General features: G+C 38.9%; 2 protein-coding genes across 2 annotated transcripts in view; one reads left to right on the forward strand and one right to left on the reverse strand.

The window, feature by feature from the left end:
- The window catches only part of pcsk5 (proprotein convertase subtilisin/kexin type 5), a 352794-nt gene extending 338204 nt beyond the window's left edge, over positions 1-14590 (forward strand). Inside the window, exons 31-38 of the mRNA XM_062972004.1 lie at positions 654-871; positions 3018-3257; positions 3529-3759; positions 5241-5418; positions 6593-6810; positions 9476-9576; positions 10982-11162; positions 11884-14590. Coding sequence (XP_062828074.1) covers positions 654-871; positions 3018-3257; positions 3529-3759; positions 5241-5418; positions 6593-6810; positions 9476-9576; positions 10982-11162; positions 11884-12296 — 1780 coding nt within the window. The 3' untranslated portion in view covers positions 12297-14590. The remainder of the gene's footprint in view (positions 1-653; positions 872-3017; positions 3258-3528; positions 3760-5240; positions 5419-6592; positions 6811-9475; positions 9577-10981; positions 11163-11883) is intronic.
- Positions 14591-16741: 2151 nt separating this feature from the next.
- Positions 16742-24586, reverse strand: rfk (riboflavin kinase). The gene is made up of 4 exons (XM_003216530.4): positions 24333-24586; positions 22565-22716; positions 21780-21882; positions 16742-19979 (listed from the first exon to the last, which is right to left on the reverse strand). The coding sequence occupies exons 1-4, from the start codon at positions 24412-24414 to the stop codon at positions 19846-19848; spliced, it is 471 nt and encodes a 156-aa protein (XP_003216578.1). The 5' UTR covers positions 24415-24586; the 3' UTR covers positions 16742-19845.
- Positions 24587-27809: the final 3223 nt, after the last annotated feature.

Here is a 27809-nt window from a genome sequence, read left to right on the forward strand (position 1 = left end):
TTTGGAGAAGGATGCATAGTATCTTGAAACAATTTGCACACAAATGTTTAGAAATACATTCTCTTCTGCAATGTTCTCAACAAGAAGAATGTGCTAAAGACAGTTAACTGATTCCCACTGGAATGTACAAACCACTCTTTCTCTGCCACACTTGACTAATTCATATTATCTATATATAAACATGCATTCAGATATGTCTCTTTTCCCACAAAAGCAGTCTAGTTAAAATTAGCTCTTCTGATATATTGATTTCTGAACTTGCATGATAAACATTTATCACATGAACCAGCTCTTCTCCTATAGTCATATTATTATTGATAATGCATGCATATCACAATGAGCACTCTTAATATTGTACCTCTCTTCATTAGTGTTGTAATTGCACTAATTTGTCAAACCATAGTTCCATGATCATACTGCCACATGCACTCATAATCCCTTTTTTGCACTACTGCTGTTCCTTATTTATTGTTATTATTATATTTATTTTTAGCTAAATTGAACAACTCCGACATTTAAAAACAAAGGAGAAAAATATACATGTAAAACATAAATAAAAGAAAAATAGCCAACTTGGAAATAGCAAGGGGAAAGAGGAGGAGAATTTATTCCTTGGCAAATTTTAAATGTTCCACCTTTTTTTCCTCCATTAGCGGCTATTTCGCTGAACATGAGACTTGCCAAATGTGCAGCAAATCTTGCAATACGTGTGAAGAAAATGCCACCAGATGCATGTCGTGTGAGAGCCCTTTCCTTCTAGAACAAGGGGAATGTAAACTCACATGTTCAGAGAATCACTTTGTTGTTGATGGCATCTGTAACCCTTGTCCTGAGAAGTGTCAGGAATGCATCCAAGGAAGCTTATGTAAAGGTACCAAAGAAAATCAATGTTATTCATTGGGCCCTTCTACACCGACCACTAATGTGGGGCTGATTTGGCATTCTAGACACCAGATCGGCCCCACATGTGGCAAGACAGGTTGCCTTAGAGGTGGCAGGGAGTCCCAAGTGCCCAGCTGTGCTGAAGATGGTTTGGTGCCACTGGGCAGCCACCCGAAGCCCTCCACCCCCTGCCAAGACACTCCATCTACCTGGCTGTGGGTGCTCTGGCTAATACCAGGATTCAGACTTTCTCCTGACCTTGCTTAACCCAACACAAGGCTGATCCAGCTGCACTGACCTATATGGTCAGTGTAGATGAGCCCATTGAGTCAAATGGTATTTTGAAATTGTGTTATGTTTTAGCTGAGCTATTTTTTCCTTGAAATTGCTTATTTATAAATTTATCTGTGAAAAAACATAGTGACCCCTTATGATTTATCTAGAGGCCAAATGAAGAGGAATATGATACTTTGTGTGGGTATTTGTGCAAAACTTTCTTTTCCTTGGCCTGAATTTCATAAATTAGACATTTTCTTCCAGCCTGTGATGTGATCTCACTCAAATAAAGATCTTGGATGCAATGAAAGAAAGATTTACATATGTAAACCAATATAAATCAGCAGATTCAGTTCTTAAACAATCCTTATCTCCACTGTGTGGAAAACTAATTCTTAAACACATTAATGTTGCATTCATGCATGCAAAGCAAACTTTTTTGAGATCACATGTCCTAATATTGAATTGTAAACTGTGCCTATCACTGTAAATAGATGGTTCACATATTCTAGATATATGCTCTAAATATGAGATTGGAAACCCTGTCCCATTGTAATAAAATAGATGATTATATTCTTTGTGTTGGATGCTAAGTGTTTTCCTTATTCATACAAGCACAGAAGGGAAATTTTTATAACCCCCATGCCCATAGCTTGGGGGGGGGGATGGTTCACCCCCCCCCCCATGTGTCAGTTTAAAAAAAACCTGGTTTACTCATGAATTTTAACTGGTTAACCAATTCATGAGTAAACCGGGCTTGCCTTCCCCCCATCTGCAGCATGCATGTCATATCCTCACTCATTCCCAGTGGATTCCCAACTCCCAGCAGTAGGAGGTTCAGGAAAGGTTCAGGAAACTTCAAAGGAAGAGAGAATGTGTTCCTGTGAGTTTTCCAGGCTGTATGGCCATGTTCCAGAAGCATTCTCTCCTAACGTTTCTCCCACATCTATGTCAGGCATCCTCAGAGGTTTTGAGTGAGAATGCCTGCCATAGATGCAGATGAAATACCAGGAGAGAATGTTTCTGGGACATGGCCATACAACCTGGAAAACTCACAACAACCAAGTGATTCTGGCCATGAAAGCCTTCAACAACATGAAGAGAGAAAGGAAAGATTCTGCTCTTTGCCTTGTTGTGTTCATAGGAAAAATAACAGAAGCCACTTAGTTTTCTGGCTCACCTTCCTTACCCAGCCACCCACCCAGCCATATTTGTGTTAAACAGGGAAAAAAAAAGAAAATCCAATTTAAACCTAAAATTTTGCAGGAAGTCTTTTAGGATCTTCTCACACAATGTTGCTATCCCATGCTATTCTCACAATCAGGAAGCATGGCAATTTGCTAGGATGATGATTGTCACAGTTACCCCCCACTGGTCATGCACTTGTCCTGTGGCAGCAATTCCATACAATGGCATAAATCCTCCCCACCCACCCACAGTTCTGCTACTTTGGATTTCTTTATTTTACTTGTTTTTTAAAAAAATTCAATACCCTTACATTAGGTACAAGGCAGAGTGGCAGACAGTGGGAGAGCAAGACAGTCTCCCTTCACCACATCTGTGCTGGCATTCTGGCACAGAAGCAGACTCTGGCTGATCATACAAGATAAGTGACAGGACCATGGCATGGTCAGGAGCTATTCATGGGTCCTCCAATGAATAGCAGGAGATGTGAAAGGAACTGTCATCAAAGGTGACAATCTTATTTCGATGCCAGTTTTCCACCTTTGCATGTTAAATTCCTTCAATTTGTTCCAGTCAATAAAACTAGGGGCATGGAAATGACTTTGTAGTTATGTAAGAGAAAGAAGAATGTTCTTTGCATAACCTGATAGATATTATCATTTTTTTATTGAAAGCATGTATTCCACCATATCATCTGTACAATGGGAACTGCTTACGGAACTGCCCGTCTGGCTTCTTTCCTGATTCCAGCCGCTGTTTTGCCTGTCATAAAGACTGCAAAGAATGTGATGGGCCAGAATTTGATGACTGCATAGACTGTCCCACTGTTTTCTCCTATGTGCTATACAATGGCAAATGTTATGAAGTATGTCCAGATGGCACGTATTATGATGAAGAAAGTGGAAAATGCCAAGGTATTGTTTACAGTTTAAATGTAGAGACTGAAAGAGATTTAGATTAGCGATTCCATTCCAGAACAGATGAATGGGAAATAAATTATCAGTCTCTATAAAAATGTCTTTAGGGAAAAAATAACATTAAGTAGAAGACAGTTAACTAGTTATCTTTTTCCAGTACTTGTATAATATCAGACACCCTTGGAAACATTGTTAGAAGGAAAGGGGAGAGATTTAAAAATAGAAAGATTAAAAACTGGTCAAATATTTGCAATTTTTCCCATTTCAGAGTGCGACAGGACATGTCGAACTTGTTCATCCACCATGTACTGCCTCACCTGTGTAGAGGGCCTCTCAATGATTGACACTGGCTTCTGCGCAATGCCACATTACTGCTCCAACACTGAATACTATGACGAACACAGCAAAATGTGCAGATCTTGTCACAAAAGTTGTTTGGAGTGTACAGGCCCTGCTGAAAATGAGTGTCTCAGCTGTCCTGAAACTTGGCATCTACTCAGTAAGCATTTCCCTGTCTTTGGGCTTAGATTTTCTTTTCTGCCTTTAACATAGTCCTACTGCAGAAAAATAGACTTCTGGGTCCATCGATATCCTGGAAACAATCTGCATGGGCTGCTAACTCTACTGAAATGACTTAGGGTAATCCATGTAAAGAAAACTGTTCTCTGGGGATTACATGAGCCAAAACATTTGGGAGAATCTACCCATAATGTTTTTTGTAGAGGATTAATTCTACAACAAAAGAGATGTCCTCTTGTGCTCTTGCCTTTTGCTACAATTCACCTAATAGTGAATGGCATTTTAGCCTCATCACTTCTATAATCTGTTGATGAGTCTTAACACAGGGATTCATCCCATGGGGGGGGGGGGGTCATCCTTCCATTTCCAAAGGAGAATTTAGCCATATTTCCCATCACACTTTAAAATACATCTGTATTACCTCTTAAACAGAGGCCTCAGTTCAATAGCCACTCAGCACTACATAAATAGCCACTTGTGAGTGCTATACTAAGCCATATATGAACACAGGGAGTTTTACAGTAAAATCTCAGTATCATTTCTATAGTCATTTTATGCTTCCAGGGGTTTTGGTGCTTTCTAAAATTTGTGCATTTAATGGGAGGGGGGAGTTGTCAGACTATTCTCCAATGCTACCTGCCCATCTTGAAACAAAGAATGCCTGTGGGAAATGGCTTTTGGGCCCTACAGTAAGTTGGGAGAGGTACTCTGGGCACTGTGTGGAGAAAGATTACATCCACATATATAAGGGACACCTTGGACTTTATCACACAAGGTTGATAAAGTGCAATTATGGCAAGATAAAAGCACCTTTGGATGATGCTATCAATGCAACATCAAGGCTACCCCATAATTACACTGTGTTTGAATCATGATTGAATTGTCCCTTTACACTGATAGGAAAAATCCATCCATGAATCCAATTTCACTATTCTTCTGCAGCTCTTCTCTATGCAATAAATGAAGCTGTGTGGAAGGCTGATTGCAGGAATTCACACCAGCAACGTGCTAACATTGCAGAATTGCACCAAGGAATGAAAGTGATTGTTCCTATGAGATATGTTTCCATTTGCTTAAACTTAATTGCAACACAATAACAGGATGGTGTGATAAAGTCCTTAGAGAGCAAGTGTGTTGTTGCGGTTTGAGCACTGGATTACAATTCTTGAGACCATGAAATCCACAGGGTAATCTTGAGCAAATCACACGCCCTCATCGTCAGAGGAAATAAAACCTCTTCCAAACAAATCTTGCCAAGAAAACCCTATGATTGGGTTGCCTTAGGTAGGATTACCATATGTCAGAAAAAAAACCTGAAGGCCAACAACAACAACAACAACAACAACAACAACGGAACATTTACAGATATGAGTGTCCCCACCTGAATTCAGGACAAGTTGGGTTAATGTTTTATCCACTTGGAGAAACACTGTAGTTTATTTCATGGTCTTCATTCTGCAGATGCAACCTGTGTCGAAATATGTCCAGATGGATACTACTCAGACCATGATGAAAACAAGTGCTATGCGTGCCACAGGACCTGTGAAACTTGCTATGGAAAACACAGCACACAGTGCATTTCCTGCCCACCCAGATGGTACAAACAAGAAAATGGATGTGTGCAGATTTGCACCAATGGGTAAGAGCCTCAAAATAATAATAATAATAATAATCATCATCATCATCATCATCTTATTTGGATAGTGCTCTCTCCCCACAACATCTCCCATGAAAAGTACATTCTGTGACTATCCAGGACTGAAACTGACAATCAAAAAGAAAAGGAAAAGAACCAAATAATAACTACCTGCAATCCAATTATATACAACATTTAGTTTATGAATTTATGAGTTAGGATATTGGCTCAGACATGTCTGACTTGGCCAAAATGTGGAAATTCCATTATTGAGCCATCTTTCCCAGAGGCATACAGGAAGTAATACCACACACGCTTCATCCAGTGTTCTCTCACAGGCAGGACTTGCACTATTATAAGACAAAGCAAAGCAGCTGCCTCAAAAAGCAGCTGCTGTAGGGTAAGAAACAGTGATAAAAGACCTTCACCTATAGTTGGAGGACAATGTCCCATTGATTTAAGGTTGATTTAAGATACAGTAGTCATTCAGGTCAGTTTGTATACATGAAATAGGAAGCTATTATCTCTTTATTCAACTCAGACAGCAAAATGTTGGGAGCCAGATCTGTTCACAAATGTCTTCTCTAAAGTGCTTGACATGCCAGGTTATGCCTATTTGAAAGGTTGTCCATAATGCTGCAGGCCAGCTACTGGTAGGCAACTGGTTGTGTAGGAACATGTTATCACAACTGTCTTGAAAGCACTTTCTGCCATTGGGCTCATGAGCAACTAGCTGTGTGGGAACATGTTGTTGGGCTAGTGAGCCCATATCATAAAGTCTTGCTACCTGCATATCAAGCCCTTAGTGACTAGAAAGTAAATAAAAAAGCAAATTCTCTCTGCCTAGTTCTCCCACCTACCTAGGAAAAAAGATAGATCCCTGCCAAGATGTCCTTTACCCCCAACCTTTGACTTCTGATTTAGCTGTTCCTGTATTGTTATTTTATTCTGTTTTTCTATGATATTATTGGAATGTTTTACCTGTTTTTATTATTAATATTTGGAAATCAATCTTCTCTTTTGTATGAAAATCTGAGAATAAGAACTATGAATGAATGAATGAATGAATGAAATGGCTATTACAAAAAACAAATAAAGGCCAATATCTAATGTTAGCATGCAAAATCCAGAGCAATCCTTGTTTCATACTATATTTCTGTACTGTTCTGTGCTTTAGGTACTATGCAAATAATGTTATTGGAACTTGTGAGAGATGTCACAAAACCTGCAAGGAATGTCTGGGGCCTGCTCCTGCTGACTGTATGTCCTGTGATAAAAGTTTCTTCTTGTTGCATTCAAGTAATGAATGCCATGTCACCTGTCCTGAATCTTACTATGGGGACAATGATAAACATACCTGTGAAAGGTGCCATCCAACTTGTCTGACTTGCAATGGTAAGATGAGACACTAGATAGTAGGAATGGGAATGTCAGTCAGATGCCCCATTGATCTGTGTTTACGATTAACTGGGAATCGGGGATAGCTAGACAGATAGTTACTAATGTGTAACTACAATAGTCACAGAGGTATGAGATGTCATGGCTCTGTAACTGCTGTAGTTACACATTAGTAAGAGCCCAACATGATTCTGGCTAATGTTTTATATAGAATTTGAAATCCTGTTGTCTGGAGAATTGTACTCCCCCCCCCTCAAAAAAAAACCCCACCAATTCCAAACTCTGATTTTGTTAATTAAGAAGGGGCACTCATGACTGCTTACTTGTTAAAGACTTTCCCATATCCTACATTCTGTTAATACTCTTCATAAACCACATCACACATCCTCCAACTGTCCTAATTTGACAGGGACAGTCCCAGTTAATCCATTGTCATCCCACTTTTTCACAGCTTTTAAAATATCCCAGTTTCTTTCTCCTCCTCCCATTTCCACCTTTGCCCTCAGTTGACACCAGTTCCTTCAAAGTAGGTTAAAGCACATGAGTAGAAAATACTGGATTCGCCTTGGGATGCTTTAGACCAGTGGTTCTCAACCTGGGGTCCCCAAATGTGTTTGGCCTTCAACTCCTAGAAATTCTAACAGCTGGAAAACTGGTTGGGATTTCTGGGAGTTGTAGGCCAAAACACCTGGGAACCTACAGGTTGAGAACAACTGCTTTAGACCACCCCAGTTGTTGCAGAGATGGGAGGGAACCCTGACCTGTTTTGGCACCACCAGACAGCCATCCTATACCATCCGTCCCCCACCCTCCTCCTTGCTGTGGTCTCCAGCGGGCATCATATGGCTGGTCTTGATCAGTTGTCACCTGAAGTGATGTTGGCTGGGGTGCCTGAGCTACATGAAAGTGGGGAGAGGGTGGAGAAAAATCACCCTTCTCCAATTGTCTTGTGACTCTCGCCAGGTGATGAGCAACTGACACTAGCCATGTCATTCGCGCTGGCCATCGTGACAAGGATAGGGAGAGGGACAGTTAAGGGACCATGTTATGAATAACTTTTCAAGAACTTTAAAGCATAGGTTCTTTTTATTGCAATTTCAGAGGTATATCAGAACTTTTACAGGACAACATTAGACATACAGATATAAATTCTATGCAACTACATTGGATTGACAAACAACCTACAGTTACATTGGCTAACAAACAAACAAAGGGGTTACATTTTCACTCAGTGTTCACATATGTACATCCACCCATCCATCCTCATGCATTCATCCAAATATTACCATATTCTTTTCTCCCTCCTTGGAGAAGCACCTGCTTAGGCCAGGCCCAGCTTCCACTGCAGCTTGCTAACACATAGTTCCAAAATGCCAAAACTTCAAAGCTTCAATATGCCAAAAAGAACATCTCCAAAATGCACCCCTTTCTCTTCCCATGAGAAAAGGAGGACCCAAAAGTAACCAGAATCCTGCTTTCCCATAGCAGATCTGACACATACACTATCTCTCTCCTTCCCAATGGAGCAGAACATAGCAGGTGAATAGCGTCTCTGTCTGTCACACTTTCTGGATTGCCATGAGGTCACTTATATAGCAATATTTTGCTGATGTTGTCCCAAAGTTGTAAATTAATGATAGACATCTTCCATCCTGGAATATCCTGGCTCCATCTCAGTTTCCTGGACCAGATGTTGATTCTTCTTGATTGGTGTTAGCAAACACAAGCAGCTCTGTGTTGACTTCCTTCTTAACAGTGGTAAACATTTCCTTAACTTGATGTAAACATTTCTCTTATCAGTCACAGTTCTTATCATAGTTTTCCAGGCAGGTCACCTTTTTCAGGTCTTATTAGCAACTTTTAATTACAATTCAGCAAGCAGGTAGTTAATAATTGTAGGCCTTAATATTTTTGAATTGTGTCTCCAAAATTACTAGCTCACATTTATTCATCTTCCATTCATACCCACACATAATATATGCATATTTTTGTCACAACCACCCCTTGTCCCCAGGCTGCCCAAACCCAGGGAATTCAAGATAGCCATGCCAAACGATTCTTATATGTGCCCTCAGTAAAGCATGAAAAGAAGACTGGGTGGAAAGTTACTTTTCCCCAATCAGCTCATGCAAAAGCAAACTTCTGTAGCCTCTCTAGCTGGTTTGGTTTCCTCATTAATAACTTTCACCATATTGATCACACTCTTATATTGCCTGCCACATGTGCCCCAGTTTTCATATGTGAAAAAATGAGGGTATGATGTCATTATACTTCTTGATGTTTTATTCCATTCTCTTTGCTACTGAAAAGATTATACAACGCAATGTTATTTTAGGATCAAACTATCCAGGTAAGACTGTGGACTAATAGAAGTTATAGCATCATGGAAAGTGACCATATGGAAGGTTTAAAATCTGCCTAGGGTCACACTTTATTTTAAATCTTCTCAAAATACCATGATTCCATGGAAATAATTTTCTGTGTTTAATATCCGTATAACTCTTCTAATACAGAATCCTGTTGGGCTGTTACAGATGTGAAAGAAATGTATTACAAATACTAGATGGTTGCCTGATCTTCAAAGCCTGAAAATTACAGGGCTGACATAATAGGATTATACATTGAATTGCACATTATCTTTTAAAAATGATTTTCTTTTAAGGAAAAGGACCATTCAGCTGCACATCCTGTGTATGGAGTTATCAGCTCATTGCTGGCATCTGCAACTCAGAATGCTTACTGGGGAAATACAAAATCTCAGAGGTACTTACTAATTACACACTGAAAGAAAAACTTAAATTATATTATAAGACAAATAAACCTGTATGCAATTTTATTATCACACTAGACCAATACCCAATATAGTTGTACATTAGATACTTAATGCAAATCCAGTACATTTTTTTTCCAAATGGGTATGCAAAGTTCCTGTGAAACCAGTTATGCAACAGATATGGCAAGCAATTGGGTAATGGATATTTTCATTCTGCTAGTGTTACATTGGATGTAGGCCACATTCGAAACTTTGCTGTTACTGTTATTTTAAGTGAGTAATTGGGACATATTTCAACAAAAGACACAGGCACTAAATTCCAGCACTCTCCTTGCTATGATTTTTAATTTGTACCCATTGACATAGGTAAAGTAAAGGTTTTCCCCTGACATCAAGTCTAGTCATGTCCGACTCTGGGGGCTGGTGCTCATCTCCATTTCTAAGCTGAAGAGCCAGCATTGCCCGTAGACACCTCCAAGGTCATATGGCCGGAATGACTGCATGGAGTGCCGTGAAATAACATGACATTGAAATAACATGACTTTTTAATTTGTAAAAGTTGTGTTTCTAGATTATATTTTCCATAGCCATTTTGGCTGGGAAGGATTTGTCTGGGAATCATATTCCTCCTTCATAAAAAAAAAACCCTTTCCCAATCCTGTAATTTTTTTCTCTCATTTTGGCCCCCATATGAAATTACGAATTAAGATATTAACGAGAAAGAATAGGGAATACAATTTTAGCACAATTTTTATTAGAGAATTGCAAAGCAAAGTTCAAAGAAATTTAAACAATAAAAGATTACATTTCAAGCTCTACATTGGGCCAGAAAATGTGAATTAGGTGGGCTACATTACTGTGTGGTCTCAACCCCATAGCTTTCCAAACTGTGTGTTGCAACATGTTTGTGTGTTGGCTGCAATGTGTAGGTGTGTCACGTGAACATTACAGGAAATGACAAAAATCTTGGAAATGTATGTTGTTATCTTACAAATCATATATTTTTAAAAGTAGAAATGAAAGGTCTTCATATGTTGTGCTCCTATAAACTTTTGTTATTAAAGTTCATCTATGTTTCTGTATCTCTTATAAGGGGTTTGCTCTGGTTCGCTAGTAAAACTGCATTACTGTGTTGCAAAATGATTAATGTCTAAAACATTTGTCACCAACATAAAACCTTTGGAAAGCTCCGTCTTGCCCCATCCCCTCCACTCACACCATTCAGAATATTTTAATTCTTTGGGCTCCTCTTCCCTACTCAGTAAAAACCTGATCAGATGGATTTTTCCCTTTAAAAACAGGAACAGTACTCTCACACAACCGTTAAGGGCCATTTATATGTAGGATTTGTCACAACAAAAAGCCTGAGATCCTGTTTGTGTTTCCCTCATGAAGGACCCCCCGCAATGTGAAAACTGCCATGAATCTTGTATGGAATGCAAGGGACCTGGACCCCTGAACTGCACTGTGTGTCACCTCAACATGAAGCTGCTCTTGGATCAGAATCGTTGTGTCCCATGCTGCAAGAGTTCCGAAGCGCAAACTCAGGAGTGTTGTGATTGCAGTGAAATGCATGGTAATGATGAGAAGAAAGGGAGGTGGAAGTGGGGTCACTGTTGTATGTCTTAATGAATGGAAACTTTTCCTTATTTTACCAACTAAGATCAGATTTCCTCTTGGGTTACATATTCCTGCAAATCCTGCTTGCTGACATATCTTTAGAGATGGAGGTACTGCATATGACTGAGCAATGAAGTGCAATAAGGAAACTGGAAACCAGAAATGGGCAGAGTGTACCCTGGGGCAAAATGCCCCACCCTGCTAAGCTATTTATGTGACCCGTAACCCCCTATACCAATTCTGAGAACTACCCAGATAGTCATCTGTTGCTCTGGAAAGCCTTCAGAACCAGTATGACTCTTTTTAAAGAGGTGTCAGGGCTGTTTGCAATGTCTAACAGTTTTTTCTCCATTAGATTTCAAAAGTATAGCTATATCATGTGATGGGAGTGAAATAAAAAGTGAAAGAGATTTACATAGGATGTGAACAAGGGCTGGGCATATACATAGATAAAAGCCAACTATATTTCTAACATGACATCTCCATGTATTTTATTTAAAATATTATTTCCTTGATTTTCTTTTACCAGTTGCTTGAGAATTCTGATTACAGGAGTTTTGGTTAACTGAGAGTCTACTGTACAATTGTATCTTAAATATTGTTTTCATCTTTATCTATTTCCTTTTGTAATATTTATGAATTATTTTTATTTTTTAAATTATTCTTAATTTTTGCAGATGAGTGTATATTACTCAGTGCTAACTTGTCAGAAGAAACAAAAGGCAAAGCTGTAGCTTTGGTTGTGGCCATGCTCATTTTGTTGTTCCTTACCACTGGAGCTGTTCTTTTCATCTGGAGACGTTCACGTGTCAAACCCAAACCGAGCAACCAAGGTGGATATGAGAAGCTATCAGATAATGCAAAGACACTAAGTTCTTTCAAAAGTAACCACTTCCAGGGAACCAGCTATCAAGAAGATCAAGTGATTGAATACAGGGACCGGGATGCAGATGATGATGATGATGACGATGATGATATCGTCTATATGGGTCAAGATGGCACAGTCTATCGCAAATTTAAATATGGACTTCTAGAGGATGATGAAGTAGATGAACTGGAATATGATGATGAAAGTTATTCTTTTAGATAAACTGCATGCGCCATTTGCTCTTTTTCTACCCAGTTTAATATATTTCTGGAAAATGAACTCCTTGTAAATTTAGAAACCCATCTGAATGGAAAAAAACCATTTACTATAGATTTCCATTTGACATAATTTTTCTCCCTTGCCACTTGGCAATTGGCTTTCATTGTATGTATGTTTGGTAATTATATTTAAACCATTGTATGCTTAGTAAAAGGTTGTCTATGTAAACTCAAAAATGTTTCAAATATTAGCCCAAATCTTGTAGTTCCAGCTTTTGAGTGTCCATTCAATTGATCCTATTGAGCTACCATAGTTGGGACTAAGCAACAGGATTCCAAGGACAGTTTAATGTAATGCCCTATCTATATTTATTAACTTATGTTATAGGGTGTCACCAAGCAAAATATATGAATTGCATTTGAAACTTACATTTGCTTTGAATTAAGACCACGAAAAGCTAGACAGAACTGCGTAGTTTTTATTAACATGTCTCTGTTTAACCAGTATTCTCTCCATGTTGTGTGTCATACTGTTGCAACAATGGAATTTTTTATGTGGCAAAAGATACCCGATTCCAGTAGGTTAATATTATAGTAAACATACATGGCAACAGGTCATTTTACACTTGCGTATTTGAAACTTGATGTTTGGAATTCCCAGTCTGCAGCACAGATGACCCCAGGAAATGCTTTCAGATCACTTAATGCTTTTTCACATTTGATGGAGAAGCAGAACACATTCAGCTGGAAGTCGCCAAATATTGATAGTTTGCATGAATGCTAAAAATTCAGATTCTCATTCAGCAGTCAAGAGGAAATTGGATCCTTCTGTTTTATTTTTGATTAAGAGCTAAAACTACTCTAAAACTAAAAAGTGCTTGATCTATGACTAGTGAAAACAACGGTATTTCATATACCGTATTATGGTTTGAGATTGGCCCAATCCTAGATCATTCGAGGTTGAGCTTAAAATCAAGTCAAGATGATCTTAGTCTAAAACTTTTCAGAGGAGAGGAGTACTTCACTCCAAGGCATACTATGCTTGTCTTTATATGGTTTGGTGTTATATGGAAATTGCTTAGTATTTTTGTGGGCTGAGGGTTACATGTAAACACAGCCATTGGATGAATACGGCACACATAATGTGCAAACCAGCTTCAAAAACAATACCATCAACTCTACCATTATTAACAGTATTTTTATGCTTAAGTAGTATACCTAAGTGAAATGAGTCTAAATTATGTATGTGACTGTATGCTTATAGTTTGTTATTCATTTTGTGAAGAGTATATTTCCCCTTTAAGACTGCATTTTCAACTTGAATTGTTGTCCAACATAGTAAAACTACCCGAGTTTCAAAAGGTTTACATCTACTTAGGAATCAGCCTCTTTGTTATCAGTGGAGTCTACTATGAGGTAAGTGCAGGGTTTGGAGAAGTTACTCATTTGGGACTACAACTCTCCAAATTTAGCCAGCATTGCAGGAAGGGGTATCCTGAAAGTTATAGTCCAAAGTTATGGCTGCAATCTTCTTGAGGTCACTGCACAATTATCCAAACCCATCCTTATGTGTAGCCTTAGCTTGGAAGTCAGGTGTCTGAGGGCCCTTCCACACAGCCATATAACCCAGAATATCAAGGCAGAAAATCCCACAACATCTGCTTTGAACTGGTTTATCTGAGTCCACACTGACATATATTCCAGTTCAAAGCAGATGTGGGATTTGTTTTCAGCTGTGTGGAGGGGGCCTAAGAAACAAGAACAGATGCAGCAGCATTCTCTTCCCTTCATTATTGGCATCTTTTACTTCTATTATCTATCACAATCACTTTTCCTTTTACTACTGGTTTGCTCTTCACTTCTGCCAGCATAGTAACACTGCTGTGGGCCCAGTATTTTGTTTCTTTCAGGTGTTTTGTCTGTGTGTGCAGAATGTCAGTCTAAAGTATATTTCTCTTGCCATCATCATAACAATACTCCATGGGAATGTTTTACTATGATCACAACAGATAGAAAGTAAAGGTAAAGCAGTTTGGATTTTTATGTCTGCTAGTTCTTGAAGCATTCGGACTTCGTTTGAGCAGATATGGATTTGCACTCAAGACAGAAAAAAACACAATGGGAAAAATGTGCTTATTTCCCCAATTCTTGGTGGATTAGAAAACAGAAAGCAAGTGAACCATCTATTTACATAATAGCTGTATGACACATTCTCTGGAATGTAGATCTGTTCATTCATTTGTGAATATATTAAACCTGTCATATCTGCATTAATAAATAAATCTTTTTACAAAAACATTGTGAGTTACAAGGTTTTAACCTCTAAAACTGTCACTAAGATAACCAATCCACAAAAGTGCATTGGAGTTGGGCTGTTCTGGTATTGGTTGGCCTCCCACTGATATTATTACAAGAATGATAATCATTTAATGATAAAATGCAGAATGGCATCCCGTTAGCAAGTTACAATGGCAACTCTGTGCAAACAATGTCTGTAAAATGTTACATTTTTATGCATTTAATTATACAGATCGAAGTATACTTTGTGCTTTACTGCATGGCAGGGGGTTGGACTGGATGGCCCATGTGGTCGTTCCCAACTCTATTATTCTATGATTCTAAGCATGGCAATACCCTACTGCAATAACACGATTTTCAAAGCAAGTAGAAACTTGGACTGTGGAAATTTTTGAGGACAGAGAAAACCTCCAGCAGCTTGTGAGGCTGGATTTTTCAAATTGCTGTGAGAGACAGTGGAGTTAATGTTTCCAGCAGAAGAAAACTTTGGACTCATGCCTTGATCAGCTGGCATGATGGCAAACCACATGAATGGGGATGGCTCTTGCAGTAATCCAGAGAATGTAAGCTTTTCATATGAGTTAAATACTTCAAAAGGTGTTGCAATGTTATTATATTACCAGTGTAACCCAAGCAGAGTTCTAGTAACACCTTAAGTCACATAAAACCACTGCATACAACTTTAAAAAATAGATCAATAACTTTGTCCATATAATTTCTCTTCACTCCACATAAGCATGCTTAAAATGCTTTTCTTACTAGTTGTCTTCAGTTTTGAGACATGTGTTATGCTCCAATGCTGGGAATTCAGAAAATGGCAAAGAACTGTTACTTAGAGAACTGAGAGAACTGAGTAGATTTTCAAATAAGGTTCAAGAATTGGAGCTTTTTCCTTCATCGTCCAACTGGATAGCCTCTAGAGCAGGGGTCCTCAACTTTTTAAGCCGAGGGCCGGTCCACAATCCTTCAGACTGTTAAGGGGCCGGATTATCATTTGAAAAAAAAATACAAATTCCGATGCACACTGCATATGACTTATTTGTAGTGCAAAAACAACAACAAGAAGAACAATGAAAGAACAATACAATATTTAAAAATAAAAACAATTTTAACCAACATAAATTTATCAGGATTTCAATGGGAAGTGTGCTCCTGCTTCTGGCCAATGAGATAGTCAAGTTAATTAGGATTGTTGTTGTTGTTGTTGTTGTTGTTGTTGTTGTTGTGTGCCTTCAAGTCATTTCAGACTTTGGGCGAGCCTAAGTCTAAAATTTATTTATTATTTATTTACTGCATTTATTTACTACATTTGTATCACACCCTTCTCACCCCAAAGGGGACTCAGAGTGGCTTACAAATTATATGTACATACAATATATTATATTATTAGCACAGCCCAATATTAGCATTATATATTATTATATTGAACTATACCACTATATTGTAATATTATTAGCAATATTATATGTAATATAGAATATATAATTAATATTATTATATGGTATTATTATTAGTGTTATATTGTATTACATTATAATATTAATATCAATATTATATGTATATACAATATATTATATTATAAAACTGAGGGCGGGGGCCAGGTAAATGACCTCGGAGGGCCGCATCCGGCCCCCGGGCCTTAGTTTGGGGACCCCTGCTCTAGAGATTAAAATATTTTTACATACTTGCCATCTTAAGATTCATCAACAGATTTCTATATTTGTGGAAGCAGTTGTTGGATTGGAGGAATGTTCTTTTCATGAAACTGGCATTTCCTACCTTAGGCAATTTACTGTAATTGTCATTTAAAATTTGCAAGCACAACATTGTATGAAGAAAACATCAAGTGTCTTTCTTAACTAGCATCTGGACCCGATTCTTCTTGCCAAGTGAGTGTTGTTAATGTGTTTTATCACCTTTGTACATACATAATCAAATTCCACACTTCCATGATTGAATTGAATTAAAACAATAAAAAGTGTTTTCCTCTTGCACATACTGTTTTCCACTGTAAATATTACAAGAGCTGTTTATAATGCTATTTAGGAATGACCAGCTATAAACATTTTAAAAGAATGACAGCATGCCTGCTATAGACTAACTGTAAAGGTTAGTATGAGTTCCCTGTAGCAAATTAAAAAACAAAGCTGATCAGGACATATACACATTTTCTTTATTTTATTAATTGTTCCCATCATGAATTGAATTTCTACACCAATTCCCACACCTAACAATACCCTGAAGTGGGGAATGAATACAAAATTAATACAAAAATAAAATCCCTTAATAAAATTGCCATGATAATTTTAAAATGAATCATCCACTTTTAAGTACAGACATATAAAAGGACAGAATTCAATAAATACTTCTTTAATTTCATACCCACTGACATATTTATTCATTAGCATCTATTAATAAGCTGTATTTCTGGCCCATACTTTAGTGTTCTCACCCCCAGTTAATTATTCTGCCATTATCACATGTTCTCAACAAATAATCAAAAATGCATACAAGTATTCTTTGATCAGTGTTCACAATCCTTCAGAACAATCAGAAGGCACTTTCTAAAATAAGACGACATGTACAGGCAACAACATATATAAATCCACACATTCATTTTCATAACATGGCACTAGTAAGTAAGTATGCTTGGTCTCATATGCTAATATTGTTTTAAATTACATTGGGGAAATTGCTCCGGTTCTTGAGAAGCATGGTATGAGACAGCAGCTCCCCTCTTTTAAGCCAGGAAGGGTATTTTTATGCAGCAGTACTGAACTCTACACCAAGCAGAAGCACTTCAATTAGTGCAAAGATCAGTATGTTATGAGAAAGTTCCACCTCCCTACAATGAGTTGAGAAAGGACAAAAGGGTTTCTCGTTTTCTGGAGCTGAGGCTCACAGAAGCAATATAAAAATTGCCAGTAATGGCTTGTTGCCTGTATGGTGTGAATCACAAAATTGCCAGGTTCACAGAAGCTGAAAAAGTGAGGGACCCCACCCTTTATGGCTGATTAACAGATAAAACCTTGCTTAGGAGAATGGAGTAGGGCCAGATTGTGGGCAATGTTACTAGATACAACAGTGAGATCTTAGCCTGCTTTTAATCCTAACTAATAAACTATTTAAAAAAATGGGGCCAACATCAGTGTTGATGACAAGGTACTTATTCCAGTAGTTCAAAAAGATGAATGAAATGAAATTTCTCATGAATGAAATTCTTTCTCCTTGAAAGGGTGAAAGATTTTCAAATGATTACTTACTAGATGTCTCTCCTGATGCAGAAATAGCCCCTGACCTCAGTCATTCACAAGATGGTGATCCAGCAATGTTAGGTCTAATGAAATATTCCCCATTTGCAGAGTTATTTCTTTAGATTTATTTCTGGCTCAAAAATGGATTAGCAAAACTTGATAACTCATTAAATCGTTTGTACCTTTTTGTGTAATTGTAACATATTGCAATTGTGAACTTGCTTTGAAATTGGGTCCATCATTTTGAAACACCCTGTACCTTTCAATGAATCTAGCTGTAATTAGAATTACATCTAGCCCCTGGTATGTTAATGATGTGTCCACAATTCAACAACATGAAGGGATCTTAAATTTCCTTGTACAAGGGGAAAGTCTCACATAAAACCGAAGCACCTTTGTCATATTTGATGCACATACAATGAATGCACATGGGGGAAAGTGGATCACAGTGACATGCTCTCCATGCATTCATTCACATGGTATCCTACACAGGATCCCTGGGACACTTATTTACATTTAAAGCTATAAACTTATGGTCCTCAATTACATGTGCAGTTTGTGCTCTCATATCTATGTCAGCAACAACAATCCCACCCTCAATGAGCATACTGTATATGTTTCAAATTGTATGTCAAATTTTGTGAACGATTATGTGAAAAATAAAAGTACAAATAGAGTATCCCTTATCTGGAAATTTGAAATGCTCCAAAATCCAAAAACTGTCCATATGATAGTGACACCTTTGCTCTCTGATGGTTTAGTGTACTCAAACCTTGTTTCATGCACAAAGTTATTTAAAATGTAGAAATTCTCTTCAGGCTATGTGTGCAAGATGGGTATGAAACAAACTAATTTCATGTTTAGACTTGGGTTCCATTACATTATTACATACAACTATTCCAAAATCGGGGGGAAAATTAAATAAAAATTACCTCCAGTCCCAAGCATATCAGATTAGAGATACTTAACTTTTATTGCACTACACTAAATTACTATTCCCTTACACTGAACAGAATCTAATTAAATTCTAGTTTTGTTAAGCAACCTTAACATTTTCTTGTAGAATTGTTGGTCATACCTAAAATAAAATTTCTAAAATGTTGATTCATGAATAGAATTATGTATTATCTTAATTTCAAAAGAAAGTTTTATATATCATTACAGGTAAGTTCATGAATAAGGTGACAGAACTTTTTTAAAGCTATGAACTGTTTCAATGGAAACTGGATACCTCATCTTGTGTATATATCATGAAAAGATAACCGTACTACATATCAAAGCTCACACAATACGCACACAAGCCAAGAGATTTAACCTAGAATTTCATATGCTTCTTTTGAAATTGATATATGCAGATCATTGGTTAAAAGTACATTAAACAGGCAAGTTCTACTAATAAGTAGAAATACTGGTTTGAATCAAGAGGAAATTAACTCTGTTTCAGTGGCAATTAACTCAATGGCAGCAGTTAGTTGCAATTAACATGATTTCCCAATTCAAGGGGACTAAAAAGATTTAAGCTGTTTCTGGTTCTAACCAGTGTTTAATGAACAAGAAGGAAAAAATCAAGCAGAAGTTTACTGTGAAATTATTCATGCTACATCCACTTTTCCAATGCATTTCCCTCAGTATAAAAATCATTTAATAAATTTGTCATTTACATTCACAAAATATAGTTTAATTAAGGATAATGTATAGTCTAAGAAATATTTTTAAAATACCTTGTACTATCTACATTTAGGGAATTAACTTTTGCTTAGACTCTGATTACCTAAAAAAACTGCCCGTAGTGCATCATATCTGACAAAACTTTTCATTTGTACTTCTATTTGAATTAGAGTACATTCATAAAAAGTAAAAGACTCTAGGGATCTAACCATTTTAATGCAAGCAAACAATTCTAAGCAGGAATGTTAAAATGTTTTTCTCTAAAGCAATACAGTCACGAAAATACCAGTGCAATTTAAACAGTAATGGTGAAAATTAAAATACTAGCATCACTCAATGGCCATTAGCCATAGTGATAGCACCATCCTTCTGAAAAAAACTGTGATGTTTTAATTTCTGGTGTTCTGGGAATTCTAGTGTTTTTTCAGATTCTTCAATATCAGATTTAATGGCTGCTATGAGTGCATCTGTAGAAGGAGGAAAAAATAAATCAGGAACATTTCACAAGTAATTTTTTGAATAAAGCATGCCATGCTGATAAAGGCTTGTTCCAACAGTGTCACTAGTACAGAGAGAGACATGAAATTGATTCAGACATTACATAAAGAAGACTGAAGTTCTTGTCACAATAAAAATAGCTTGCCATTATATCCAAAGTGAGTGAATTAGTCTGAACGCACAAGAATCAGGTACCCTACTGAAGTTGACCCCAGTTTATAAGGCAGGCCTACCATGGAGGCTTCTAGCTGAACAGTAATGCTGTTGTTACAAATATCCTTGTTGCATCATTTAACCCTTGGGATTGATATTACAAAATGACAACAAAATGAAGGAAAATATTCCACCTTAACAAGTTTTGTCACCAAAGAAAGGAGGCCCTTCATTTTCCTATAAAGTAAGAGTTGTGCATGCAGGACGTCTGTCCTTTTCCCCAAGACATAAGGCTAGGAAGAAATAGCTTTTTTGCCATTTCTGCTGAGCCTAATGGACACAGACTTCCAGGAATGTGGATCTGGAAGCCTGGGAGAGATCTGTTGCTTTCAAGAGCGGCTTTGGCTATCAACTTTCCTTTTGTAGTTGTGCCAAAAAAAATAGTGAAATTCAGCTTAGTATAACTTAGAAATGAAATCTTTCAAAAAAATCAAACAGATTTTTTTTTATTTTTTGTTTTGTGAGAGCCAGCCTAGTGTTGTGAGTTTGGATCTAAACTCTGGAGAGGCCAGGTTTCAGCTTAGCTAGAAAAGAAATCAGCCTTAGGAGGATGCCAGTGCAAACCTCCGCTATATGAAAACTGACAAGAAAACTGCATGATAACACTGTCATAAGTCAAGGTTGAATTGACAGCATGTAACAAGATAGCATTTCAACCCAAAAATGTGTATAATTAGAATCGTAGCAATCTTTATTCTTCTGGCTAATGTCTAAGTCGAGACTGGAGCTGAGTTTGTTTTTTGGTGAATGAGGAACAAAATTCCTTCAGCGATCCTTTCTCTGGTTGCTGGATAAAATAAGGTTGGCCTCCCCATTGCAAGAGACTCCAACCTTCCAATGGCCCTAGTCCACTGGTCAGTAGCAAAGATCATGAATGATTTATAACCTTGTGATTTAATGTGTAGTGACAGCATACATTTACCTGGTAAATAGAAAGACAGACCAATAACACTATGCAACACAATTTTTGTTCCAGGATTATAAATGACATTTTCTAATTGGTTCTATCATAAAAACATAGGAAAAGTTTAATAAACTGCAAAAACCATTTTTGCAGGACATCCTGCAGCACATTTTGCTACAGTTTTTAATGAATATATCAGAGCCTCAACCAATTCAACATAGTTTGCGGCAGACACAAAAACGAAGTTTCTGGAATATAACAACTACTTTCAAAGTAAGTACTGCACAATAAATAGTAACACTTTCAAACCAGGAACATATTTTTTTCAAATTTTGTTACATAGTGTAATACTCAATTGTCTCCTTAAAAGACTTAGTTAGAGGTGTGAAAGATCCCTTGTTTGGGCAATAGACAGAATGAATATATAAACTTGGGCTCTAAAAAAAAAACTGTGGACAATTATTCTTTTTAGCCATTCAGTTGTTTTGGACTTCAACCAGTATGGCTAATGGTCAGAGATCCTGGAAAATGAAGTCCAAAATATCTGGAGGACCCAAGAATCGGAACCAATGTCATTGAGTAATGATATTTGAAGGCTGGGTAATAAATGACCCTCTAGTGAAAGATTTTTCAAAAGGTACAGAAGACTTACCTAAAGATTCAAAGTTTTTTTCTGGTCGTATATATCCAACAATAATTATACTAAGTATTTCTCCATAAAAATCTTCCTCAAAGGTGTGAATGATATGTGTTTCCTAAAATGAAAATTAAAGTTTCAGTGGATAAAACTATAAATAATGTATATTATATTAACATAAAAGAATGCATTGAAAACAGACACCTTAGGCTTCCTATGCCTTTTTTAAAAAAGCTTCTTTTGGAACTCCTCCAAAATTCCTCCAATTTGACAACTCTTCTATATTTCACTTCCTATCTAATCTCTTGGTGTATAACCAAACAGAAATGAAATCAATGTAGAAAACCAATTGCTAAAAGTCTACATCAAATGAAAAGACTTTTTCTCTGACATGCTTTACACAGTTTCAGCTCAACCAATTTCAATGAAACATGTGCACATGTGAATAAACATGATGGAATAAGGTGTTCGGTATGTGTTCGTACACATATGCATGAATTATTTACCTATTTGGAATGCCAATCATAGTGTTCATGGCAGACACCTCTTTGAACCCTAGAATTTGTATCCCACTTTCCTGTAAATGCAAGTGTAAACTCCCAGCACTTCATCTGTCATCAAGGATATTGTTTAGCAAATTCAATTATTTATTTCAAAGTTTAAGGGAGGAAGCAGCTAGTGCTTTTCCCATGTTATTATTTTAAAAATGGCACTCTCAAGCAATTTCTGTGCTTTCGTAATATGTTAGTACAGACCATGATCTCTGCCTCATAAGCTGTTTAATGAAGAAGCATTCTTACCACAGATTTCTTAACGTTCTTGTAATAAGGATTCCAGCCTATGCTGAGAACCATTTTATGCACATCTCCATTTCCAACACAAGCCCATCCATAGTAAATACCCGTAGAGATATCAGCTGGGAAACTATCAACCACCTCCTCAGAAAAGTTAGCTGAAAAATGTAAGGGGAAAATTAAGAAACTTAATACAGTACATTAAAATATTTCATATCAACTGCAAAAAAGTCACATGGGAAGCTGGCAATCTATTCACATTGCTGTAACATCTTAACAAAACATTACTGAAATTCCAATTAAGACAGATTAGCCTGAGTTTAAGAGTGCATCTACACTGTAGAATTAATGTAGTTTGGCACCACTTGAACTGCCATGTCTCCATTCTACGGAATTCTGGGAGTTGTAGTTTTACAAGGTCTTGAGACTTCCCTGTCAAAAACATCTGGTCCCTTACCAATCTACAAATCCCAGGATTCCATAGTATTGAGCCATGACAGTTAAAAGCTTTCCTTCCATGAGGGAGGGAAAGGTTTTGTGCCTTTCTATGTACGGAAAACTGCTGTCTCCCCATCATATATACCATTTCATTAGCGATCACCACCCCACTTGCCACTATAAAACAATACAACAGAGACATCCAGCAGTTGCCATCAAACATTAAAATATCCACCTTTCCCCACTTCCAAGCGAATTGAGAGGTCTGGAGTTGGGTAGAGGTGCTATCCAACCCCAAAATGCCAACTTCTCGACACTTTATGTATGTTATGTGTTATGTATGTATTTTATTTTGTTTTATTGTAATTACCTGGGCTTGGCCCCATGTTAGCTGCCCCAAGTCCCTTTGGGGAGATGGAAGTGGGGTATAAAAATTAATTATTATTATTATTAGTAGTAGTAGTACTTTTAAAACGGAGTCCTACGGGCAACCCCTGGAAGTAGTCTTCATCGTTTGACTCTAGTTCTAAAGTTTCTAGAAATGGGGGGAAGCCTTATGTGATGAGGTTCTCAATCCAACTTTATTATGGAACGCAATTTATTTACTGTCCCGATTTTAAAGTTCTGTTTTAATACTGGTAGCCAGATTGTCTTCATTTTCATAGTTTGCTCCTTTCTGTGGAAACTGTCCACATGCTTGTGGGTTTCAATGGCTTCTCTGTGTCATCTATAATGGTGGTTTGAGAGTGGTCCAGCCTTTCTGTGTCCTCAAATAATATGCTGTGTCCAGTTTGGTTCATCAAGTGCTCTGCTATGGCTGACTATTCTAGTTGTCTGTAGTGCTTTTCATGTTTCTTGACAGTAATTAAAGAACACCACTTAGAAAACAGACATTACAGGCATGAAACAATCAGGCCTTCCAACAAAGGATTCCTCTAGGCAGGAAGCAAGCAGGCTTTGAAGCTGCAAGGCGATTCAATGCTAATCAAAGTGGCTAATTGCAAAATTCACACTTGCCTCAAGCAGACAAGAGTTCTTCCTCTCACCCTGGACCTTCCACAGATATATAAACCCCACTTGCCTAGTTTTGCAACAGACCTCACAACCTCTAAGAATGCCTGCCATAGATGTGGGCGAAACGTCAGGAGGGAATGCTTCTGGAACATGGCCATACAGCCCGGAAAAGTCACAGCAACCCATTCTGGGAAGTCCCATAAGGGGAAGGGGGGAAACGGGCAGAAAGAGAGCCACCCACACAAAAGAGAGTGTGGGCCCTCAGGGCACCTTTGACCCCGCGAGGCCACCGTCGTCTCCCGCAGCCCCTTTCGCTCCTCACCTGTGGGGATGCCGAGCTCCTTGGAGCCCCGGCCGAAGCCTCGCACGACCTCGCCCCGGCAGAAATACGGCAGGTGCTTCATAGCCCCCGAGAAGGGCCAGCGGCGCCCTGCAGGAGGAAGGAACCAACTCGAAAAGCGGCTCGCGGCGTACGACCCTCACGCGCCGGCTGGTACTGCGTACGCGCGTGCGCGTTTGAGCGACGAACTGGCACCGCGAAGCTACCGGCACGGAAGAGGCGGGGCTACTGTGTCTCACGTCACAGGAGGATGTCCAGGAAGCGAACGTTCCAGCGCCTGCTCAGCCTTTTGGGTCACGTCACGCTCACGTCATCCGAGAGGTGGGCGGGGCTTCGCCTCCCTTCGCCGGCGGGGAAAGCGCAAGAGCGCGTGCCGAAGTGCTTTCTCGCGCGCCAGGAAACTTTCCTCTTGGCTGGGAAGCAGAGAGTGACCCTCGGCCCTCCGTATGCGCGAATTTTATCATCCGCGGCTTGAAATTGATCTTATCTATCTATCTCTCCCGCCTATCTCTCCCCAGATCAAACTTTGATTTTGCCATTTAAAAAAAAAAACGAGCAAGGTTTAAAAGACTTAAGGAGTTTTATCTGTCTTGAGTTAATTTTGATTGTGTAATTGGTTATGTTATTAATCGGAGTGTTTATTTATTATGTTTATGTCTGTAAGCCGCTCCGAGTCCCTTGTTAGCAGATGGGGCAGGGTACAAATAAAGTTTTATTAAACGTGTTGTCGAAGGCTTTCATGGCCGGAATCACTGGGTTGCTGAGAGTTTTCTGGGCTGTGTATGGCCATGTTCCAGAAGCATTCTCTCCTGACGTTTCGCCCGCATCCATGGCAGGCATCCTCTTGTCTGTTGGAGGCAAGTGTGAATGTTGTAATTTATCACATTGATTAGCATTGAATAGCCTTCCAGCTTAAGGTCCGGCTGCTTCCTGCCTGGGGAAATCCTGTGTGGAGAGGTGTTCGCTGGCCCTGATTGTTTCCTGACTAGAATCTGGGGAGCGGGGCGAGCTCCCACTGTTCGCTCTACCTTCTACCAACCTAGCAGTTCGAAAACATGTAAATGCAATTAGATCAGTAGGTACCATTCTGGCTGGAAGGTAATGGCGCTCCATGCAGTCATGCCGGCCACATGACCTTGGAGGTGTCTATGGACAATGCCGGCTCTTCAGCTTAGAAATGGACATGAGCACCAACCCCCAGAGTCAGACACGACTAGATTTAATGTCAGGGGGAAACCTTTTATCTTTATCTTAGCCTTCTCTGCCAAAGAATGCAGGTAGAGCTCCCATGATTCCATAGCACTGAACCATTGCGGTTAAAGCATAGAATCATAGAATAGTAGAGTTGGAAGAGACCTCATGGGCCATCCAGTCCAACCCCCTGCCAAGAAGCAGGAAATCGCGTTCAAAGCACCCCCGACAGGTGGCCATCCAGCCTCTGCTTAAAAGCCTCCAAAGAAGGAGCCTTCACCACAGCCTGGGGGAGAGAGTTCCACTGCCGAACAGCTCTCACAGTCAGGAAGTTCTTCCTGATGTTCAGGTGAAATCTCCTTTCCTGTAGTTTGAAGCCTTTGTTCCGCATCCTAGTCTGCAGGGCAGCAGAAAACAAGCTTGCTCCCTCCTCCCTGTGACTTCCCCTCACATATTTGTACATGGCTATCATGTCTCCTCTCAGCCTTCTCTTCTGCAGGCTAAACATGCCCAGTTCTTTAAGCCGCTCCTCATAGGGCTTGTTCTCCAGACCTTTGATCATTTTAGTTGCCCTCCTCTGGACACATTCCAGCTTGTCAACATCTCCCTTCAATTGAGGTGCCCAGAATTGGACACAGTATTCCAGGTGTGGTCTGACCAAGGCAGAATAGAGGGGGAGCATGACTTCCCTGGATCTAGATGCTATACCCCTATTTATGCAGGCCAGAATCCCATTGGCTTTTTTAGCCACATCACATTGTTGGCTCATGTTTAACTTGTTGTCCATGAGGACTCCAAGGTCTTTTTCACGCGTACTGCTGTCGAGCCAGGCGTCCCCCATTCTGTATCTTTGCAGTGTCAAACTGTATTCATTCTACAGTGTAGACCAGGCCTGGGCAAACTTTGGCCCTCCGGGTGTTTTTGGACTTCAACTCTCACCATTCCTAACAGCCGGGAGTTGACATCCAAAACACCTAGAGGGCTGAAGATTGCCTAGGTCTAGTGTAGACATCCCCGCAAGCTGACCTTTCAAATCACTGGCTCTTGTAAGATTCTATGTTGTTTTTACTGTGTGCCTTTAAGTCATGTCCAACTTATAAGGAACCTAAGGCAAACTTTATCATAATTGTTTTTGAAGCTGAGAGCCACCCAGTGAGAGCAAGAAGGGCCCAACAATGATATGCTATATCCTGTTCCCTCAAGAATGTATCTGTTAAGGGCAAGCATCTTAGCACAACATACTGTACCCAAGCAGAGGTTGCTATTCTTAAAAATGTAGGCCCTAAATGAATCAAATAGCATGCTTGGCTCAGGGCCAGATACTTTTTTTCTTTCCAAGTTTGCAAGGTTGCAACCTTGGACCAGTCGGGCAGAGCGTGTGAGGCCTTTGCTTTTACTTGGCTGCCTGCCATCAGTGTCATGAGGCCTGAAGAGCTCACTTGGATGAAAAAGGCTTGGCACAGAGCTTCAGATTTAACCAGCCATGACTCAAGGGTTTCTCTGAGTTTCTGTTCTCCAGATTGATCACTTTTTATGTACGTAGGCATCCAGGTGTGTGTGCTTTTAGCTCCATCCCACTCATTTTTCTGCCGTTCCTGTCACAAAAAAGTTAAGTCATAGTTATTCTAAGAATTAAACAATATTATGTTTCCTTTATCTTGTTCTGTCAGGCAAATGTCAGCTGATAATACTGTTTTTATTATAACTATTATCATATTTTATAACTGACTTTACAATATTTATACAGTAGACTTTTTGTTTACAGGCACTTGTGAGGTTTGGTAGATGCTGGATAAATGTGGTTTCTTATTGCTTGAGACATAGACCTAACCAATACTATACCATACCATAAACTCTTTATTGACTTCATATTAATATTGAAATACAGTATTTAAAAGTAAACGAAGACAAATACAGACAAACTTAACTAAATGTTACCCAGTTTTGTTATCTTATACAGTAGAGTCTCACTTATCCAAGCCTCGCTTATCCAAGCCTCTGGATCAGGGGTCCCCAAACTAAGGCCCGGGGGCCGGATGCGGCCCTCCAAGGTCATTGACCTGGCCCCTGCCCTAAACCTTAGACTTAGGGTTGACCTAAGTCTACCTGGTCTTTGACGGTCTTTTTGCTTACCTATGGTCTTATGAGATCGTCTAGATGGTCTTTGAAGGTCTCTTTGCTTAGCTATGGCCTTATGAAACCATCTAGATGGCTTTTAGAGGTCACTTTCCTTACCTATGGTCCTATGAGACCATCTAGATGGTCTTT

Source organism: Anolis carolinensis, chromosome 2 (genome assembly GCF_035594765.1).
Source record: "Anolis carolinensis isolate JA03-04 chromosome 2, rAnoCar3.1.pri, whole genome shotgun sequence".
Classification (NCBI taxonomy): domain Eukaryota; kingdom Metazoa; phylum Chordata; class Lepidosauria; order Squamata; family Dactyloidae; genus Anolis; species Anolis carolinensis.

Bases quoted from the DNA above. Each gene is read 5' to 3' on its own strand.
- rfk (XM_003216530.4), bottom strand. From the start codon at position 24,414: ATGAAGCACCTGCCGTATTTCTGCCGGGGCGAGGTCGTGCGAGGCTTC. The intron at 22,717-24,332 runs GTGAGGAGCGAA...TACATTTTTCAG, and splicing joins GGAGCTCGGCATCCCCACAG to CTAACTTTTCTGAGGAGGTG. The intron at 19,980-21,779 runs GTAAGTCTTCTG...CTCCTTCTACAG, and splicing joins AAAAAACTTTGAATCTTTAG to ATGCACTCATAGCAGCCATT.